Below are 21,968 nucleotides of genomic sequence, written 5' to 3'. Positions count from 1 at the left end.
GTAATTAGAAAGATTTTCTTGGTATCAAATTTAAATTTGATCATTTGTAGCTTCCACCTAGTGCTCTTCCTTTTGGCTCCTGGAACTATATAGACATTTATTCTCTCTTCCACATGACAACTCTTCAAATATAGCTATCATATCCCTTCCAACCTTTCCTGTAATTTCCCCTCCACCTCCAGGCTAACTGTGCCCCAATTTTTCATATATGGTGGACTCAGGATCTTTCATCTTCCCGGTAACCCTCCTCTGGACACTCTCTAGCTCATGGCCTTCTTAAACTGTGGTGCCCAGAACTGAATAGCAGGGCTGAATATAGTGAGGCTGTCAACTATCCATTCCTTGAAGCTTTGTTCATCTTGATGTAGACTAAGTTCTTATTAACTTTTTGGGCTATCACATTAATATCATATTGAGCTTACAGTCTACTAAGACTCTCAGATATTTTTTCAGTATAATTGCTGTCTATCCATGGCTCTCACTTTTACACATGAGAACTTGACTTTTTATACTAAAATTAAAGACTTTACATTTATTCTTTTTAATTTTCATCTTAGCAGATTTAGCTCAATGTTATAACCTTAAAAAATTTCCTGGAGACTTATTGGCTAGAGAGCCAGCCTCAGAATCAAGAATACCTGGGTTCTAGCACCTCATCTATTACACACTGACTATGAAATCCTTGGGTCACTGAATATCTCAGTGCCCAGGCAGCTCCCTAATAAGTGACAGATCAATTGTTCTAGGAGTGTTCTGAGAAATATTTAACAACTGGATGTCAAAAAAAAATACAGGACATACTGTTAAGTTTATTCTGCATTACAACATTTTCTCCATTATCTGCTTAAGTCTAGACAATCAACAACAACAACAAAATCAAGCCCTCATTTGCAGTGTTCATGATTTCAAGGTATAAATGCTCATTCTGAAAATTTAACAATTGGCTTTCTATAGCATATTCCAGATGGCTCCAGTATGCCCCTAACTGTTCCCCTGTATTAGCACAGGGAGTCTGTACCTTGGGAATGTCCTGTGCTTATGAAATCACAGAATTGGATCCAGAAAGTCAATTCTTGGATCAAGTTAATTCTGGAAGTGGTCCGAACATTATACCTTTACTCTTTGAACTTCCTACCCACAGCTACTTATCAAGGTAGAAGGGAGCACTGGACTTAGAACTGGGAGACCAGTGTGTGAGTCCCAGATGCAACATTTATTAGCTTTGTGATTATGAGCAAAGTATATAAGCACTCAGCCATATTATGTTCATCTTAATAGACGAATAACAGTATTGACCTTAGTATGGGTTGTTGTGAGGACAGCACCTTTTCCACTTGTATATTTATTATTAACACTGTGGCAAGTAGTCAAAATTCCCAAATTAAACAGTATTACATTGAATATATCATCTTTTCCCCCTTATTTAACAACTTGCTAACACATATAAGTGAGGTGAAGTGAATCGCTCTCCTATATTTAAACTCTTCTGATTTATTCTTCTGTCATTGGCCAGAGTACTTGTCTCAGAGCAGAGGGCAAATTCCCATGATATGGAGTAATTTAGAAGAGGTTTTCCTAGGGGCAATCTACACCCTCTTCTTTAATTTAGGACAGTTTTTATTTTTATTTAGAACACTATTTAGGACAGTTAGTCCACAGACTTTTGGGGAAAATGTCATTATCTTTTAGTGATCTCCAAACTTTTTTGAATCCTTATCCTATTAGCAAAATATTTTTGAGTATGCTCTCCCAGTATCAGTGTAATGGAAAGTGGTTTATTCCAATTGGCATACTTGGATTTTTCTGTCCTGGTTTCTCTTGACTACATGGGCATTTTAAGGCCTCCTTCTGCCTACGTGGTTGCCCAGCACTGAGTAAATGCAAAAATTCTACAGTTATGCAGTGGTGGCCAGGGTGGGCTTTTTGGTCTGGGAAGCCACAGGGATGGTTATAGTTTTCTCATAAGTGGCTATTGATTAATTATTACAAGGGTAAGGATACAAATAGGAAAAGGCATCAAGGTGATAGTGGATGACAGATGGGAAGAGAAGTTCATAGTCTTCAAGGAATGTTGAAGAGTGAACCTGGTCTGGGTTTATTGCTTCACTTGGAAGTCTGGTGAAGGTCAAGGAATTGAGGAGCGGTGAGTTCCCTGAGGGTAGAAGTCATGGGTTGGTGGCCAGGTATGGATTTGGTTTTGATTCGGGGCTACCTGCAGGGAGCAGGCAATGCTGCTCTCCTCTTCTGAGATTGTTGGTAGAGGAGTGGAGGTTTGACATTGGACATTATAACAAGTTATTTAACCTCTGTCTGCCTCAGTTTCTTCATCTGTAAAATCAGGATAATAGAATGTCAGTTATGAAGGACTCTGAATGCCAAACAAAGCATTTTATATTTACTCGTGTAGCAATAGCAAGTCACTATTGAGTAGGGAGGTGACATGATCAGACCCTTATTTTAGGAAAATGACTTTAGTGGCTGAATGGAGAATGGATTTGATTGGGGAGAGAGTTGAGACTGGCAGACCCATCAGTAAGCTATTGCAATAGTTCAGGTATGAAGTGATGAGGGCCTGAACTAGAGTGGTGGCAGTGTCAGAGGAGAGGAGACATATTGGGGAAATATTGCAAAGGTGAAAATGACAGGCTTTGGCAAAAGCCTGGATATGGAGGATGAGAGACAGTAAGGAATCCAGGATGATTCCTTGGCTGTGAGTCTGATGGACTGGGAAGATAGTGTTGCCCTCTACAGTAATAGAGAAGATAGGAGCAGGAGAGGTTTAGTGTTAAGGATAATGAGCTCTATCTTGGATATGTTGAGCTTAAGATGTCTACTGCATATCCAGTTCGAGGTTTCTGAAAGGCAGTTTGGAGACTTGATATTTGGGCAGCAAAGGTAGATCTGGGAATCACCAGTGAAATGATGGTCATTAAATCCATGAAAGCTGATGAGATCACTAAATGAAGCAGTATAGCAGGAAAAGAGAAGAGATCCAGGATAGAAAGCTGAGAGATTTCTACAGTTAGAGGGTGTGATCTGAAGGAGGATCCAGCAAAGGAGACAGAAGGAGTGGGCAGATAAGCAGCAGGAAGACCAGGAAAGAATGGTGTCCCAGAAAATTAGATAAGAGAGGATTAAGGAGGAGAGAGTGATGAACAGTGTCAAAGGCTGCAGAGAGGTCAAAGAGCATGACGATTGAGAAAATACCATTGGATTTGTCAAGTAAGAGACGATTAGTAGCTTTGGAGAGAGCAGTTTTGGTGGAATGATAAGGTAAGAAGTCAGCCTGTAAGAGATTAAGTAGTGAGTGAGAGGAGAGAAAATGGAGGCACCAACAGCTTTTATAAGGAACTTAGCTACAAAGGGCAGGAAAGAAATAGGACAATAGTTAGAGATAGAAGGATCAAGTGAGGGTTTTTCAGGATAAAGCAGACATAGGCATGTTTATAGGCAGTAGGAAAGGAGCCAATAAAGAGAGAGGAAGAGATTGAAAATAAGTGAAAAAGTGGGTATGACAGAGGGGGCAATCTATTGCAGGTGATGAAATGGAATAGGATCAGTTGGATAGGTAGAGGAGCTAGCCTTGGTAAAGAATAAGGCCCCTTCATCATGTGAAACAAGGTGAAGGAGGAGAAGCAGGGGAAAGCCTCTGAGTGAAGGGAGATGGGGAATAAGTGAGATGAGGGAGTTCCCAGCAAATGGCCTCAGCTTTTTCCGGAAAAACATGAGGCTATTTTCTTAGTTGTGAGAGTCGTGGTTGGGGGAGCAATGGAACATGTGAGAAGAGATTAAAGGGTTTGGAAGAGCTAATGTGGAGGGGCTAATGAGTTGATTAAGGAGGTATAGTAGAATTGCCTTGCATCAGTGAGGGCCCCAGTTGAGGCTATGTAACATAAATTTGTAGTAGACCCAGTCAGAATGGCTGCATGATTTTTCCACCTTTGTTCAGCAGCATGTATGTAGGCACTAAGGTAACAAATGATAGTAACTATCAAAGGCTGAGTGAGGCTTGGTTGGAGGTAATCCACGATGTGATAAAGGGTCTAGGGAATCAAGAGATTACTAAATACTTGATATAAGTCAAGGATATGGACAACTAGGTGGTGCAGTGGGTACAGTGCCAGGCCTGAAGTAAGGACGACTCATCTCCCTGAGTTCAACTTTTAAATCATTCTTGGTGGCTGCCAACCATATAAAAGAACAATATTAGAATAACAACTGTTACCATACTATTTCTATCTGAACTTTATGAATAAGATGAAAAGAATGAGAGAATAACAATAATAACAACATGCATGTATCTTTAGAGTTTGTAAAGAATTTTGGGCACATTATTTCCTTTGAACTTCGCACGTCCCCTGTGATGTACACCACTGATACATTCTACTGATGTATAGTTTGAACAACTGGGTCGTGTAGGTGTTCTATAGGTATCATAGGTTTCAACATCCCCATTTTGCTTATGAGGAATCCGAAACTCGGTGAGGTCAAAGAGTGTGTCCATGGTCATACAGCGAGTAAATGTTAGAGGGTGTTTTGAATGCAAGTATTCTCTATTTTCTTTTTAATTTTTTTATTTTCCAGCATTCACTTTTATAAGATTTTGAGTGCCAAATTTTTTTCTCCCTCCTTTCCCTCCACCTTTTGTGGGATGGCATGCAATCTGATATAGGCTATACATGTACAATCATATTAAACATATTTCAACATTACTCATGTTGTGAAAGAAGAATCAGTACAAAATGGAAAAACCATGAGAAAGAAAAAAATGAAAACGTAGTGTGTTTAAATCTGCATTCAGACTCCATAGTTCTTTCTCTGGATGTGGATAGCATATTCTATCTTGAGCCATTTGGAGTTGTCTTAGATCATTGAATGGCTGAGAAGAGCTAAGTCTACCAGAGTTGGTCATCTCATAGTGTTGCTGTTACTGTGTACAATGTTCTCCTAGTTCTGCTCACTTCAGTCAGCATCAGCTCATGTAAGTCTTTCCAGGTTTTTCTGAAGTCTGTCTACTCGTCATTTCTTATAGAACAATAGTATTCCATTACATTCCTTTACCACAACTTGTTCAGCCATTCCCCAGTTGATGACCGTTCCCTCTATTTCCAATTCTTTGCCACCAGAAAAAGAGCTGCTATGTTTTGTACGTGTGGGTCCTTTTCTCTTTTTCATGATCTCTTTGCGATACAGACCAAGTAGTTGTTGAATGCAAGTCTTCTTGACTTTAAGTCTCAGCAAACTATGAACAGTTCAACAACCAGCTCTGTTTTCATATAGACAATATATATATATAATTTTCCCCCAAATATAGTTGTGGTCCACATTTTCCTTCTTACCATTACAGGACTTTCCTCTAATGATATATTTTTTAATCTATTCATCTATAACTTTGGGAGAAGCTTATTAAACTTTCTGGAAATAATCAAAATAATTTTCACAATTTCTTTTCAAAGAGGACATTTTTACAATCCCCTGTGATTCCTTCTCAATCCCAGCAACCCCCAAGAATGATTTAAATGTTGACACACAGTTACAAATGATTATTTCCTTAGGTATTTTCCATTTACTTCCCCTTTTCCCTTCCCCCCAGGTGACTCATTATGCGCTTCTCTTAGCTGTCTGGGCCAAACCAGTAAGATTCAAGATGATAATTCCCTTGGTCAAATGAGCTCAGGCTAGCCACCCTTGTCTCTGCACTTACCAGGGCAGCTAATTAGCTGCCTTTTTCTCCTATGACAGCATTTTGTGTGGTGCTTTGTGTTGGATGAACTGTTGGAGATTCTTGTATTTCTTGAATATGATGTTACCTCAGCCCAGGTAGGTGAGAAAGATGGATGTAAAGTTGATCACAGTAAGATTAGATTTACTCAGATTTCAGTGGCAGATTGACTTATGGTGACAGAACTAAAATTTTCAGAAATAAGTGGGATGCTGGCTTTTAGACAGGAAGGATGGAGAGGATCTGAACTCCACAGCAGAATAAATATGAGGTGTTACAGCCAGCGCTTCTTAAACTTTTTACACTTGTGACTCCTTCAGCACTTCTTAAATTGTGGCTCGCAACCCATAAATCTAGACTAGAGGGAAGGCAAAATATTCTGTGAAGTGATCCTTTGTTTTAGCCCAGGGCCAGGGACCCAAGGCAAAGATCCATCATATAGGAGTAAGTCTTGAATTAGTGCTATGGATTAGGTCAAGCATCCCAAGACTGGGATGCAAGATTCAGGCATTTAGTTCTTTACTTGTTGTCCCTAACAATGATTCATTTTTATTTTCTTTTTAGGAAGGGAGGAGGAAGCTGAGAGGGAAGGTGAGAAGGAAGGACCTTTTACTATGTGCTTCACTTCTATTGTTACTTAAAGATCAGATGTATACAATTAATTTGATGGAATGGGAGGCTTTCAGTTTGGACCAATACAAAGTGTTATTCCTGGGTACAAATCCCAAGGGAATAGGATAGAAAAAGTCTAGCTGGGAATTGGTCCATTGAAAAAAGTCACCAGGGGATCTTTCCAATAGTCAGTGATGTACTACTGATAAACCCTATGCTATGGACAAAGGGAAAACAACAATAAAAATATTACTCCTTCTTCTAGAGTTTTTGTTATTAGAGATTGTTTCCAGTTTCAGTCATAGCAATTTAGAGATGATGTGGACAGGGTTTAAGAGGAAAGTGACAAAGGTGATAGAGTGCCAACCTGCAAGGAACTGGATTTCCCAGAAAAGGGAAGAAGGTTAGACGATATTGCCTTGGTAATGATGTCAAGTACATACTTGGAAGATTTTAATGGGAATGGTGGTGATCATTTGTTCTTCATGATCATTGAGCAACGAATAAGAGGAAATGGACTTGAATTTGGGAGAAATTTCATTTGGATAAGGAAGACCTTTTGGGGCAGCTAGGTGGTACAGTGGATAGAGTGCTGGGCCTGAAGTCAGGAAGACCATTTCCCTAAGTTTAAATCTGGCCTCATACTCTGACTGGCTGTGTGACCCTGGGAAAGTCACTTAATCCTGTTTGCCGCAATTTCCTCCTCTGCAAAATGAGCTGGAGAAGGAAATGGCAAACCACTTCATTCTCATTGCTTAGAAAACCCCAAATGGGCTCACAAAGAGTTGAATATAACTGAACAACAAGAAGAAGAACTTTTAGATCATTGGGATGATCAAACACTCATCTGATGTGCTAAGTGAAGTAGTGGATTCCCAATCCCCACAGTTTGAAGAAGAAAACAAAAAATAAATGTGTCCTGCAAGGTTTAAATATGGTAGAAGACAGGGAAGGATTTGTCCAGATGATATTTTGGGTTCTTTCTAGAATGATAGCTCTGAATAGGAGTATTGCTCATCTTCATTTTGTTCACTGTCACATTGGCTGTAAACATTATATGTTATATGTTATAAGGGACCTACCACTTCCACTGAGAGAAAATGGAATATAGGACTCAAGAGACTGAGTAATAGAGAAATAGGTTTACCTTTTTCTTCAATGTGATTTAATCAGATAAAGGAAAGCATGGGTATGATTCATGGAAAATCCATGAAGTCCCTAGAGAACCACAGAACCAACTTCTTCCTTTGAGCTAACGGCTCTTATCTATTATTTGTTCTTGATGAAAATGTCCTTAGAGGTCATCTAGTCTAATCCTCTAATGCTGATTATAAGAAAATTGAAGTCAAGGAAAGTTGATTGACTTGACTAAGGTCATGCAGGTTATCAAGTATCAGAGGCAGGACTTGATTCTAGGTTCTGTGACTAGAGCTAGTACTCTTTCTACAATCTGACATTGCCTTTTCATCAGCTTTGGCTCTAAAAGACTCACCTATTTTGGAAAAATTAAGTCCACTCTCAAAAGACAAAGATTTGCCACCATTGAAGACATTCAAAGTCATATAAAGGAGTGATGGATTTATTCTGAGCAACCACAATTTCTTTATCAAATATTTCTACATATGGACATTCTCTTCATCATCCCATGAACTTTCACCCACAACCTTTATTGATAACATTAAGTCAGGTTCACTTAAACAAATTCAATTAAGCAATAAGTATTTATCAAGCAATATTCATGTGCAAAGCAGATACTGGGAGTGCAAAGATGATCAATGCCAATGTCCTTGCCTTGGAGATGTTACAATCTAGTGGAATATCCAACAACCAAGCAGTGTTCCTCTCTACATGATCTTCTTCACACCCTCTCAACTCCCTAATTATATTAAGTAATGCATGGTTTCAGCTCTGATAAAATAGTCCCTCTTGTGATGCACTAGATAGAACACAAGAGATGGAGGCAAGTAGGCCTAGGGTCAAATTCTATCTCAGAAACTTACTAGTTCCAGTAGTGCAATTACTAGAGTGAGTTATCTTATTTGCACTCAAGTCCGCTCTCCCATCTACTTTAGAAAAATCATATACCCTTCTCAGGTGAATGCTTAAGAAGGGAATTACATTTAATTGACAATTAATTGATAAGTTCTAATACCTTTATCAAGGCTTTGTTCCTTTGTTCTCCCACTTCGTTTCACTACAGAGACAGGGATTTTGAAGAGGATATTTCCTTGTGTGAAAGGTTAACATGTAATTGAACTTCAAAAGAAACAGACACTGAGCAATCCAGAGCCCTAATATTCCCTAGCCCAATATTTTTATTCTCTTGTTATCCTCTTCCTTCAGGTAATGTCACTGCCAGCTGTGTTTACTGGAGTCAATGGATGAAGTGAATCATTCTGTAGTAGCTGAGTTTGTGTTCCTTGGACTCTCTGATTCATGGGAGATCCAGTTTCTTCTCTTTCTGTTCTCCTCTATGGTCTATGTGGCAAGTATTTTGGGAAACCTGCTCATTTTGCTCACTGTTATCTTTGATCCTCACTTACACTCTCCCATGTACTTTCTGTTAGCTAATCTGTCCCTCATTGACATGGGAGGTTGCTCCATTGCAGCCCCTAAAATGATTTGTGATCTTTTCAGGAATCACAAAGTCATCTCATTTGGTGGTTGTGTTGCTCAGATCTTCTTTACCCACGCTCTTGGAGGTGTTGAGATGGTGTTACTCATAGCCATGGCCTTTGACAGGTATGTTGCCATATGTAAGCCTCTCCACTACCTGACCATTATGAACCCAAGAATGTGCATTTCACTTTTGATTCTTGCCTGGATCACTGGTGTCACTCACTCAGGGGTCCAATTGGCTTTTGTTGTAGACTTGCCTTTTTGTGGTCCTAATGTATTAGATAGTTTTTTTTGTGACCTTTCTCAGTTCATCCAACTGGCCTGTACTGATACCTATGAATTGCAATTCATGGTCAATGCTAATAGTGGGTTCATCTCCCTGGCCTGCTTCTGTTTATTGATCATCTCTTATATCTTCATCTTAGTCACTGTACAGAAACATTCTTCAGGTGTTTCTTCCAAGGCCCTCTCCACTCTGGCAGCTCATGTCACTGTGGTGGTTTTGTTCTTTTGCCCATTGATTTTTTTCTATACCTGGCCTCACCCCATATCTCACCTGGATAAGTTTCTTGCCATCTTTGATGCAGTTCTTACTCCTTTTCTGAATCCAGTCATCTATACATTCAGGAACAAAGAGATGAAGGTAGGAATGAGGAGAATGTACAGCCGGCTTGTTCTCTTAAGGAAATTATCTTAAATACACTGTGCATCAAGACCATGGATCTTGAGACTCTTGGAACTAGAGGAATGAAAAAGTTGTCATTGAACTAGCAGCAATAAATTTATGTCACAGAATATGCCTTGATTTGTTGTATGTAACTAGAAATTTATTACCCTCAAGATTTCATATCTTGAGTCTTTATAAGGACAATAATATTAATAGTAATGACAGCTAACATTTATATAATGCTTACAGTGTGCCAAATCCCATGCTAAATTCTTTAGAAAGTTATCTCATTTGATTCTCACAACAACCCCGAGTGGTAAGAAGGTGCTATTATTGTCTCTACAGCAGTGGAAACTGAAGCAAACAGAGTTTAAGCGACTTGACCAGGGTCACTCAGTTATTAAGTATCTTAGGTTGGATTTGAACTAGTGTTTTTCTTCCTGATTCTAGGCCCAGAGCTTTCTTCACTGGGCCACCTGGCTGCCTTTACTCTCAAGCATCTATGAGCCTGTTGCTGGAATTTTGACAAAGACAAGTGATAAAAATATCCCATGGTGCTGGAAATGAATGTTATTTCTTGTCCCATCTGTATTTCCACCTACAAGATTTAAATTTTTTTTGTATATAAAGCTAACCATGTGTACTACCTACCCCAAGTCTGTCTCATCATCCAACTGGTTTGTTTTTAATTTCATTGCATTTGAATTTATTAACCAACTACTACTTATAAGGTATTTTTCTAGGCCCCAAGGACAGGAAGACAAAATGTAAAAATAGTCCCTGCTTTGGTATGGTGGAATGAATGAAGTCATGAAGCCCTGGGTTCAAATCTTACCCTAGATACTTATTAGCTGTGTGGTCCAGGACCTGTTGCTTAACATTTCTGTGTCTCTGTTTCCTCATTACATGGGGATTGCAGTAGCATTGACTTCAAACGAGATAATGTATCAACTCTGTTTTGTAAACTTTATAACACTTTATAAATATGAACTACTTTTATTATTTTCTAAAATTCTCAGATTAATATTTGTTTGCCTTCCTCTGCCCCATTTTCCTACTTTGCTTGGTTCTTATTAGATTGCTTTGCTTCTGCCCCCAACTCTCATATAACTGTATAATCATATAATATAACTATATAGTATGTCATTATATATAAACAGGTGATTATAGAAAAACACAAGTATAATAATATTAGAATTCAAATGGAAATTCATATCTTTTCATTTAAAAAATGAATAATCTAAGGCAGAGAAGGCTTAAGTGGCTTTGAGGTTAACACTATTAATCAACCTGTACAAGAACCAACGTCTCGTGACCTTTGCGTCTTTGCAACTATTTTTTTCACTCTCAAGTACGTTTAGATTCCTGAATCTTTCTTTCACTCTCAGAGCACAGTGAGCCATATCACATGTTTTCAAGTTTTACCCTATGAAAATCAGAAGGGGTTCTTCAGGGTGTATTCCATTCTTATTTGCGTTCTTTCCTCTCATTTATCATTAGATTCCACCTTTATTTCAATGTTCACTTTCAATTCTTCCTATATTTTCACCTCCATCATGAACTCACCGAAGTAGAGAATCACAGCATTTGAGAAATGGAAGAGATTTCAGCAGCCATATAGTCTGACTTATACCCAAAATCAATCTCCAGTATAATATGCCCTAGAAGGAGTTATGGGCAGCTAGGTGGTGCAGTGGATAGAGCTCTGGGTCTGGAGTCAGGAAGACTCATCTCCCTGAGTTCAAATCTGGCCTCAGACCCTTACTTGCTCTGTGACCCTGAGTAAGTCACTTAACCCAGTTTGCCTCAGTTTTCTCCTTTGTCAAATGAGGTAAAGAAGTAAATGCAAACCACTGTAGTTTTTTTGCCAAGAAAATCCCAAATGCGATCACATGAAGAGTTAGACTTGAGTGAAAATGATGAATAAGTAATGAAGAAGTGGTTGTACAGGCTTTGTTTAAAGACCTTCTTGGATGGTGGACCCCTCCCCCATGTTTCAAGTTAGATTTTTCCACTTTTATGTAATAGTAACGATTAGAAAGTTTTTCCTGGCATCAAGCCTAAATTTTTCCATTTGTAGTTTCCCTAGTGCTCCTAGTTTTGCCCAGTGGGGCCAAATAGACAGTTGGTCTTTCTTCCACATGACGGCCCTTCAAATACAGTTGTCCTATCCCTCCCACCTTTCCCTTAATCTTTTTTTTCCCTCCAGGCTAAATGTGCCCAATTTTTTTTCACATACAATGGACTCAAGGTTTTTCACCCTCCTGATTACCCTCCTCTGGACACTTTCTAGTTCATGTCCTTCTCGAGCTGTGGTGCCCAGAAGTGAACATCATACTCTGCATGAGCTGTGAGGAGGGCTGAATACAGTGGGGCTATCAACTATCCGTTCCTTGAAGCTTTGGTCATCTTTTTTTTTTTGGATGGGGAAAGTCAGGGCAATTGCCCAAAGTCACACAGCTAGTAAGTGTGTCAAGTGTCTGAGGCCAGACTTGAACTCAGTTCCTCCTAATTCCAGTGTCAGTGCTTTACTCACTGTGCCACCTAGCTGCCTCGAAGCTTTGTTCATATTAATGTAGACTAAGTTCTTATTAACTTTTTTGGCTACTCCATTACATTGCATATCACGTTGAGCTTACGGTCCACTAAAACTTTCAGATAATTTTCAGTATAATTGCTGTCTATCCATAGTTCTCCTTTTTATACATGAGAACTTGACTTTGTATACCAAAATGAAAAAAACTTTACATTTATCCTTTTTAAAATTTTCATCTTAGTAGATTTAGCTCAATGTTATAGCCTTAAAAAAACTTCCTGGAGACTTACTGGCTAGAAATCCAGCCTCAGAATCAAGAATATCTGGGTTTTAGCACCTTGTCTATCACATAATTACTGTGCAATCCTTGGGTCACTGAACATCTCAGTGCCCAGGCAGCTCCCTAAAAAGTGACAGATCAATTGTTCCAGGGGTGCCCTGGCAAACATTTAGCAAGTGGATTTCAAAAAAATGCTGTTAAATTTAATCTCCAATACAACATTTTCTCCATTACCTCCTTAAGTCTAGACAATCAACAACAACAACAAAATCAAGCCCTCATTTGTAGAGTTCATGATTTCCAAGGTATAAATGCTCATTCTGAAAATTTAACAATTGGCTTTCTACAGCACATTCCTGACTATTCCTCTGTATTAGCAGAAGGAGTGTGGGAACGCCCTATGCTTATGAAATCACAGAATTGGATCCAAAAAGTCAATTCTTGGATCAAGTTAATTCTGAAGTGGTCTGAACATTATGCCTTTACTCTTTGAACTTCCTACCCATAGCTACTTATCAAGGTAGAAGAGAACACTGGACCTAGAACTGGAAGACCAGGGTGTGAGTGCCAGATGCAACATTTATTAGCTTTGTGATCATGGGCAAGTTATTTAAGCCCTCAGTCATACTATATTCATCTCATTATAGGAAAAACAATATTGGTGATACTACCTTATGTAGTTGTTGTGAGGACAGCACCTTTTCCCCTTGTATATTTATTATTAACTCTGCAGTAAATGATTAAAATTCTATAAATTAAGTGGTATTTCACAGAGTATATCATCCTTTTTTAGTGAGGTAGATGAATCACTTTCCTTTATTCATTATCTTTTGATTTGTTCTTCTGTCATTGGCCAGAGTACTTGTAAATTGCCATGATATTGGGTAATTTAGGAGAGTTTTTCTGGTGGCAAGCTACATCTTCTTTTTGTATTTGTGTATTTAGAACAGTTAGTCCACAGACTACTTAATTATCTTTTATGATAGTGATCTCCAATCTCATTTCTCTCAGTAAAATATTTTTTTTTCTTTTTTTGAGGGGGGAAGGCAGGGCAATTGGGGTTAAGTGACTTGCCCAAGGTCACACAGCTAGTAAGTGTGTCAAGTGTCTGAGGCCGGATCTGAACTCTTTGAACTCAGGTCCTCCTGACTCCAGGGTCAGTGTTCTACTCACTGCGCCACCTAGCTGCCCTCAGTAAAATATTTTTGAACATGTATTCCCAGCATGAATATAGTGTATTATGAGAAATAATTATTTCTCTCTTGTATTTAATAACCAATGATAACATTAGGACCAAGATATTCCCCTTTTCTACATCCAGAAATCACCAATGTGGGTAATCTTAGGCAGAGATTTACCCAGGGCAAGATCTAATGAAACAGTAAAAGAAATTCTAATTTGATCTAATGGGTACATTGCTGTTCATTGTGTTTGCTCAGCCAGGTCTATGAAGTGTTGACTTTCCGTTTTGTTAGACAGGTGATGTGGAAATTGAAGAGTCCTTTGGATGAGGATTTGGGTGATCCAAGTCAGTACCCAAGACCCTTGTTGTAATATAACCCACCCTCACATTGTAATATTGATTTTCTCATTCATTGTTAACCATTGAGTATTGATTTCCATCGTAAGGAACACCCACTCTTCCAAAGTCATATAAACTGTGAGTCCATCACCCTTAGGAGCTTTGCTATAAGAGAGATTTGATCAAATAACCATCCTTTTATTAAAATGCTGGCATTATTAATAAAATGATTAAATTACCTAGGAATTATGCCTGTTGAACCTTTTAAAATGCCACAATGTATGTTTGTGTGTGTGAGTGTGTGTATGTTTGTGTGTATGTGTGTGTGTGTGTGTGTGTGTGTGTGTTATCCCATTGAGCGTGCTTGGAGCTGCCCTTCCTGTTTCCCTTTGGCCACATGGGTGTTTTAGGGCCTCCTGGCTATAGAATGGCCTAGAACTACGAAAGATTTGGTGTTTTGCTGTGATATGACAAGCCATGAGTTATCCCTTCTTATTTCCACCCCATGAAAGTGATAGAGGGGAAACTGAATCAGTTCAAATAAGAAAAACAGCTTTAGGCTTGAACTCTTTTCCTAATCAAAAGACCATTGTAATAGTCCAGGCTAGAGGTAAGAGGGTCCAAACTAGGGCAGTGATTAGGTGAATAGAAAAAAGGTGACAGATGTGAGAAATGTTGAGGAAGTAGAAGGGATGGTTTGGCAACCAATTGGATGTGTGGCATGAAGACAAATGAGGAGATGAAGATGATACTGAGATTGTGAAGCTGGGTAACTAGTGGGATTGTGGTTCCCTCAACAGATAGGGAAGTTTGTAGGAGGGGTGGGTTTTTGGGGAGAGATAATGTAATGAAATCTGTGAGGTAGATCAAAGCTTTTTTTTCCCACTCTGTACTTTTCATTTTGTCACAACCAAAACAAAAGGGGTCAAATTAAGTCTTGTCTTCACTTTCCCAGAATGCCTGCTTCAGCCAGGATGTTATGGGAACAGTATGTAAGCATGTTTTGTGGGGAGACATTTCTCAATGGCTCCTCTGTAGCTGCCAGTGGGGAGGTTGATAGTTGGCACAGCACATGGAGGGGGCTGATAGGAGACATGTTAGAGGATAATCTTAGATGTAGTTATTATGTTGGAGATAAGCTCCAGTATTTGTCATAGTGGGGAGGGTGGGATGAGACCCATTTTCTCATCTACTTGCTTGCTCACTCCTTGGGGTGAGGCCACTGTCTGAGCTTTCAGGAATTCAAGGGAATTCCATCTCTGTCCTTTACTTAGAACCATTCTTACTTCATATTACCCAGGGAATTTTATTTCCACTTTAAACAGTCTTCTCTGAAAAACCAAGGCATACCACTCTACATGGAGAGATCTGTTGCAAAAGAGGGCTGACAATTCAGTTCAGTGAGAAATTTGATGGAAGTGGATAATGATTGACTTGAAAGGTCAGCTTAATTTGAGAATTTGTTATGGGCCGGTGAGGAGTGGAAAGGAAAAAAGTTGGGTCACTGGAAAGGCTCAGAGTTGTCTGTATACATTGTGGGGATTACTATTATTCATTCTGTGCAGAATGATTCAACTATGCCATGTCCATTTTTGATTGATTATGATTTGGCTCCTATTGGTTTCTTTTTCTTTTATCTTTGTAAAGGCAACTGTCCTCTATGGTCACTATCAGTGTGTCTAGCCATTACTTACTTTTGTTATTAAGGTTTTGAGAAAGTTTTTACCCAAGTTTTCTTATTTCCAAATATGTTCATCTCCCTTTCTCTTCTCACAGAGTCAAGCTTTATATCAAAGAATAAAAGAGAAGAAAAAAAAGACAGTTCAGCAAAACTAACCAACATACTGGGAAAAGTCTGACCTTATATGCAGAGGTCCTCACCCATGGTTTCCCACCTCAGCAAAGAAATAGGGGGAGGTTCTTTCTTTTACTTCTTCTTTAGGGCCAAGCTTAATCACTGTAATGCACTATATAGAATAAATAAGAGACAGAGTACTTTTACTTAATAACCATCTAAATTATAATGATTTGAATAAGTAGTAAATGAAATTAAGACTGAGGTGAACGCGTTATACCAAATATTAAATTCTCTAACTCTATTCTTGATTGTGTGAACCGATTACCTTGAAGTTGTCTTTTTATATTCAATCATGGTATTAGTGATGTTTGCAGATCCTTTCATGTCAGTTGCCAAACCTTGTCATTTCTACCTTCACAATACAGTTTCTAGATATTCCCTTCTCTCCACTCATGCAGCCACAATCCTAATTTAGGTTCTCATGGCCTCTCATCCAGACTACTTACTGCATTATTCTAATTGGTCTCCCTCCCTCAAGACTCTCCTCATTCTAATCTACCTTCCACTTGTCTGCCAAGGTGATTTTTCTAAAGCATAAGTCTGATCCTTTCCCTTCCCTGCTCAGTGAACTTCAATGTCTCCCTATTATTTCCAGGTCTAAATAACTTAGTCCCTTCATACCTTTCCAATTTTCTTACACTTCATACCCCTCCATCTATTATAATCCAGCTACTCTAGACAACTTGCAGTCCTCTTGACCATTACCTCCAACTCCTAACTTTGCTGGCTGTCTTCAAGACTCAGCTCAAAACTCACCTTCTGCAAGATGCCTTTCCTAGTCTTCACAGTCTTTGTCTTGTAGATTATCTTACATGTACTCTGAATTTCTTGCATGTACCTAGTTTACCTTTTGGGGTACTTAAGTGGCACAAGTGGACAGAGCACTAGGCCTGGAGTCAGGAAGAGCTGAGTTCAAATCTAGCCTTAGATACTTACTAGCTGTGCCCCTGAGCAAGTCATTCAATCCTACTTGCCTCAATTTCCTCATCTGTAAAATGAGTTGGAGCAAACCACTCCACTGTCGCTGTCAAGTAAACCCAAAACTGGGTCATGAGAGTCAGACGACTGAAAGGACTGAACAACAATTTGCTTGTCTCTCCCATTAGATTGTGAGCTCCTTGAGAGTAGATACCATTTTCTCTTTCTTTGTCTCCTCAGTGGTGAGCACAATCCCTGGCACACAGTAAGTGTTTAATAAATGTGTGTTCACTGACTTACTCTGTGCTAGGTTCTGTGGTAATTCTAACTTTTTGTGCCGCCACATTATTTATGTAATCATGTAATGTAAACATTTATAATCACAATGGAACTTATTATTAATTTAGTTAAGTTTTTCTTCTTTTAATGGACTTATTTATCATGTAATAGGCCCTATGTATGATAAATCTTTTCCTTTAAAATTGTTTTTATTATGAATTTAAAAAATAAGTAGGATCACCATTTCCATATACAAAGTATAATAGGAAAAAAGGGATCACACATGCAGCTGTGAATCTATACCATGAACAACTTGTTTCTCTTTCAGATATGTGACAAATTCAAGATGCTTCTTCACTTGACTGGTCAGAACAAACAAGTATTTGAGGATGCAATTCCCTTAGCCATATGGTCTCTGGCTGGCAATCCCAGGCCTCTGCAAGTCTCACTTGTTTGAGCCCATTAAGTGTGGCTAATTAGCTATGTTTCCTTTGATGGCAGCATTTTAAAGAGCTCTGTGCTTTGTAGGTAATTATATTACACAAGACACTGAAGAGACTTGAGCTGGTAGGGCTCCTTAAACTCTCTGTTGATGCTATTGCCCCAGGATAGGTAGGTGAAATGATAGTTATGAAGTTGACAGCACAGAAGAAGATTCAACCATCACTGATACACTGATTCTGTGTACAGAATTAGGATATACACAAGTGAATGGAGTGTTGGCTTTTAGGCATGTAGGATGCAATAAGGCTATCATGTGACTTTTAGAAAAGAAGCTTACAATACTTTTAAAATTTGAATCTTAAAAGACTTGAGATAGATACTACAGATGCTATTATCCTAATCTCATGGATAAGGAAAATTAGAGAGATTAAGTGACTTAATCTGGTGTCATTTATTAGACTAATGTCAGAGAGCAGATCTGAATCCAGATCTTGACTCTAAATCCAATATGTCATTGACTACATCTTATTCCCTCTCACCATGATATTGTATAAGAAAGGAGTATCTGAGTGACACAGTCAAATCAGTAAACTTCTAGACTATGAAGCAGAACATATATTTTGGGAACTCTTTTTGGAACCCAGAACCAAAATGTGAGAGGGAATTTCTTAGAAGTGCTTTGAGAATCAGCACTGTGGACTAGATCAAACACAGGATTAAATTCCAAACCTCAATTGCTTTATAATTTTATGCTAATGATAATTTATTCAACTGATTACTTCCATGATGATGGAAGATGAGATTCTGAGTGTGGGTGCTCTAGAGGCAGCTCTGCTGTTTTCATCATGGTTCTTTACTCAGATAAAACAATGTGAATGCAACTCAAAAAAAGTCCTTGAAGTTCTTGAGAACCACAATAAAGTCTAATAAGTCAAATAAGTCTAATACAATATTATTACTAAAAGGGACTTTATAGATCATTTCGTTCAATTTCCTCATTTTTCAGATGAGTTATTTGAGGTCCAGAGAAATCTAGTCAGTTAGTCAATAAACATTTATTAAGTACCTACTATGTGCCAAGCACCATCCTGAAACAATATAAATACAAAGTGAGGCAAAAGCCAAACCGCTCTTAAGGAGCATGCAATGTCATGGGAGAGACTACATGCAAACAACGTTGTTGGCAACTATATGCCAACAAGTTTATATGCAAGATAAATTGGAGATAATCAATAGAGAGAAGGCAATAGAATTAAGGAGGAATTGGAAAAGCTTTCTGTAGAAGGTAAGAGTGTACTTGGAACTTGAAGAAGATGATACAGCAAAGAACTAATGAAGTTAGGACTAAAACCCAAGACTATGCAGTCCCAGTCCCATGGTTCTTTTTGTAAATTAAATCAAGTTTCCTCCTTGCAGAGGCATAACCAAAGAGTATCACCTGAGCTGGCTGTATATATTGAATTCAATTGTTTAATTATTTTTTATTAATTTAAAGGTGTTTTATAGTTGTCTCTACATAGGTGTTAAAGTCCCTTGATAAGTTAATTTCCAAGTATTTGACATATTTTGCTTTTTGTTATAAGTGATATTTATGTTTCTGTCACTTCTATCAGTTGTTTTTGGTATTGACCTGTAGGAATACTAATGCTATTTCTGGATTTATGTTATGTCTTATATTTATTACCTCAATTAATCTTTTTGTTGTTTCTTTATATTAACTGCAAATAAAGACAATTTAACTGCTTTGCCTCTGCTCACTACTTTAATTTTGTCTTTTCATTTTATTGCTTTAGTTAGTATCTTAAAAACCATCGATCAGCAAGCATTTATTTTTTAATATATATTTTATTTTTTTCCTAAATTGCATGCTAAAAATTTTTTAACATTCAAAAAAGTTATGACTTCCAAATTCTATCCCTCCCTTCCATCCTTTTTTCCCTTCTTCCCTCTCTGAGATGGCAAGCAATCAGATATAGGTTACACATGTGCAATCATGCAAAATATTTTCATATTAGTCATTTTGTACAAGAAAACCTGACTAAAGAAAAAGAATGAAAGAAAGAAAGTGAAAAATAGCATATTTTTCTGTATTCAAACAATGTCAGTTCTTTCTCTGGAGGCAGATAGTATTCTTCATCATTAGTCTTTTGGGATTGTCTTGGATCATTGCATTGCTGAGAATAGCTACTCGCTTCACTTTGCATTAGTTCATGTAAGTCTTTCCAGGTTTTTCTAAAATCATCTTGCTTGTTATTTCTTATAGCACAATAATATTCCATCACAATCATATACCACAGCTTGTTCATCCATTTCCTAATTGATGAGCATCCCTTTGATATCCAAATCTTAGCCACCACAAAAAGAGCTGCTATAAATATTTTTGTACAAAGAGGTCTCCCCCCTCTTTTTGATGCCTTTTGGATATAAATCTAGCAGTGGTATTGCTGGATTAAAGGGTATGCAGAGTTTTATAGCCCTTTGGGTATAGTTCCAAATTGCTCTCCAGAATGGTTGGATCAGTTTGCAGTTCCACCAACAGTGCATTAGTGCCCCAATTTTCCCACATCCCCTCCAAAATCCATCATTTCCCTTTTTTTTGCCATATTAGGCAATCCAATAAGTGTGAGGTGGTACCTCAGAGTTGTTTTAATTTGCATTTCTCTAATCAATAATTATATAGAGCATTTTTTCATGTGACTATAGATAACTTTGATTACTTTGTCTAAAAATTGCCTTCAACAAGCCTTTATTAAGTGCCTATCATCTGCCAGGGACTGGAAATACTAAAAATGGGGCTCTCAAGGAACTCAGTTTAATGTGGGAGATATTATGTAAGTATCTTTCAAATCAAATATATTCAGTATAAATTGTAGATAATTAGCACAGGGAAGACACTAACATTAATGGAGATTTAGAAAGGTTACTTGTAGAAGGTAGGCTTTTAGCTGGAACTTGTAGGAAGGTCAAGAGGCCAGGAGTTGAAGATGAGGAAGGAGAGAATTTCGGTCACTGGTCATAGCCAGTGAAAAAGCTGGAATCAAAAGATGGAGAGTCTTACATAAAGAAGAACAAGGAAGCCAGAGTCACTCAATCACAGAATACATGGTGGAAAGTAAGGTGTAAGAAGACTGGAAATGAAGGAGGGGCCATGTCATAAAGAGTTTTGGATGCTAATTAGAGGATTTTATATTTGATGTTGAAAGTGATAGGGAGTCACTGAAATTGAGGGAGAGAGAGAGGGAGAGAGAGAGAGTGAGAGAGAGAGAGAGAGAGAGAGACAGAGAGAGAGAGAGAGAGAGAGACAGAGACAGAGACAGAGAGACTTAGATCTGTGCTTTAGAAAAATCATTTTGATAGCTCAGTAGAGGATGAATGAGAGGGAAAAACATGAGTGAGGAGACCAAATAGAAGGCTATTGAAATAGTTCAGTTGTCCTGAATCAGAGTGGTGGTGGTGTCAAAGAAGAGAAGCAAGTATATAGAATATGAAGGTAAAATAGACAGTACTTGACATCAGATTGCATATGGGAGGTGAGAGAGAGTGAGAAGTCAAAGAGAAGTCAAAGATGACACCTGGGTTGTGAGCTGGAGTGACTCAGAATGTAGTGGTGCCCACTGTACTAAGAGGGAAGTTAGTAAGAGGGGAGGCAGGGAATGATAACAAAATTCAGTTCTGGGTGTGTTGAGTTTAACATGTCTGTGGAACACCTAGTTGCAGATGTCCAATACGCAGTTACAGGTGTGAGACTAGAGGTTAGGAGAGACATCAAGGTAGGAAAAATATGTCTGAGAATCATCTACATGGAGATGATAATTAAATCCATGGGAGCTGATGAATTGCCCCATGAAATAGTATAGAAGGAGAAGACAATAGGGCCTAGGACAAGACCTGAGGAGATACCCACTGTTAGTGGGCATGATCTGGATGACTACGATCCAGCAAAGGAGACAGAAAAGTGGTTTGGCATGACAAAGACAAAGCAGTGTCAGTAAAACCAGGAGAGAAGAGTATCAAAAGAGTAAATGACAGTGTTAAAGGCTGCAGAGAGGTTAAGAAGGATGAAGACTGAGAAAAAATCATTAGATTTGGTAATTAAGAGATCACTGGTAACTTTGGAGGTTCAGTTGAATGATGAAGTTATTAACCAGACTGTAGAGTTATGAACAATGCCAGGAAAGGAAATGGAGACATCTATTGCAGATAGCCATCCTGAGGAGTTAAGCCACAAAAGAGAGGAGAGACATGGGATTGTAGCTATCAGGGATGGATGGATCAAGTGAGGATTTCTTAAGGATGGAGGAGACATGAGCTTGTTTGTAAGCAGTAGGAAAGGCACCAGTTGATAAGGAATGATTGAAGATTAGTGACAGTAGACATGATAGAGGGAGCAATCTGCTGGAGATGGAAAGGATCCATGAGAAAGGTCACTGCTGTGTGAAATAGATGCAAAGGAGGTAATGGGAGGAGGTGTTTATTTAATATCAGCACTGGGGAGATTCTTTGTAGGAATC

The 21,968-nt window shown here is 38.4% G+C and overlaps 1 protein-coding gene across 1 annotated transcript; it reads left to right on the top strand.

Annotated features, from left to right (window-relative positions):
* Positions 1-8,711: 8,711 nt before the first annotated feature.
* LOC118829083 (olfactory receptor 4F6-like) lies at positions 8,712-9,650 on the top strand. The gene has a single exon (XM_036736021.1). It carries the CDS (start codon positions 8,712-8,714, stop codon positions 9,648-9,650), a length of 939 nt encoding a protein of 312 aa, XP_036591916.1.
* Positions 9,651-21,968: the final 12,318 nt, after the last annotated feature.

The sequence above is a fragment of the Trichosurus vulpecula genome, chromosome 8, assembly GCF_011100635.1.
Source record: "Trichosurus vulpecula isolate mTriVul1 chromosome 8, mTriVul1.pri, whole genome shotgun sequence".
NCBI classification, from domain to species: Eukaryota; Metazoa; Chordata; class Mammalia; order Diprotodontia; family Phalangeridae; genus Trichosurus; species Trichosurus vulpecula.
This window is presented reverse-complemented; position numbering and strand designations above follow the sequence as displayed.

Bases quoted from the DNA above. Each gene is read 5' to 3' on its own strand.
- LOC118829083 (XM_036736021.1), top strand. From the start codon at position 8,712: ATGGATGAAGTGAATCATTCTGTAGTAGCTGAGTTTGTGTTCCTTGGA.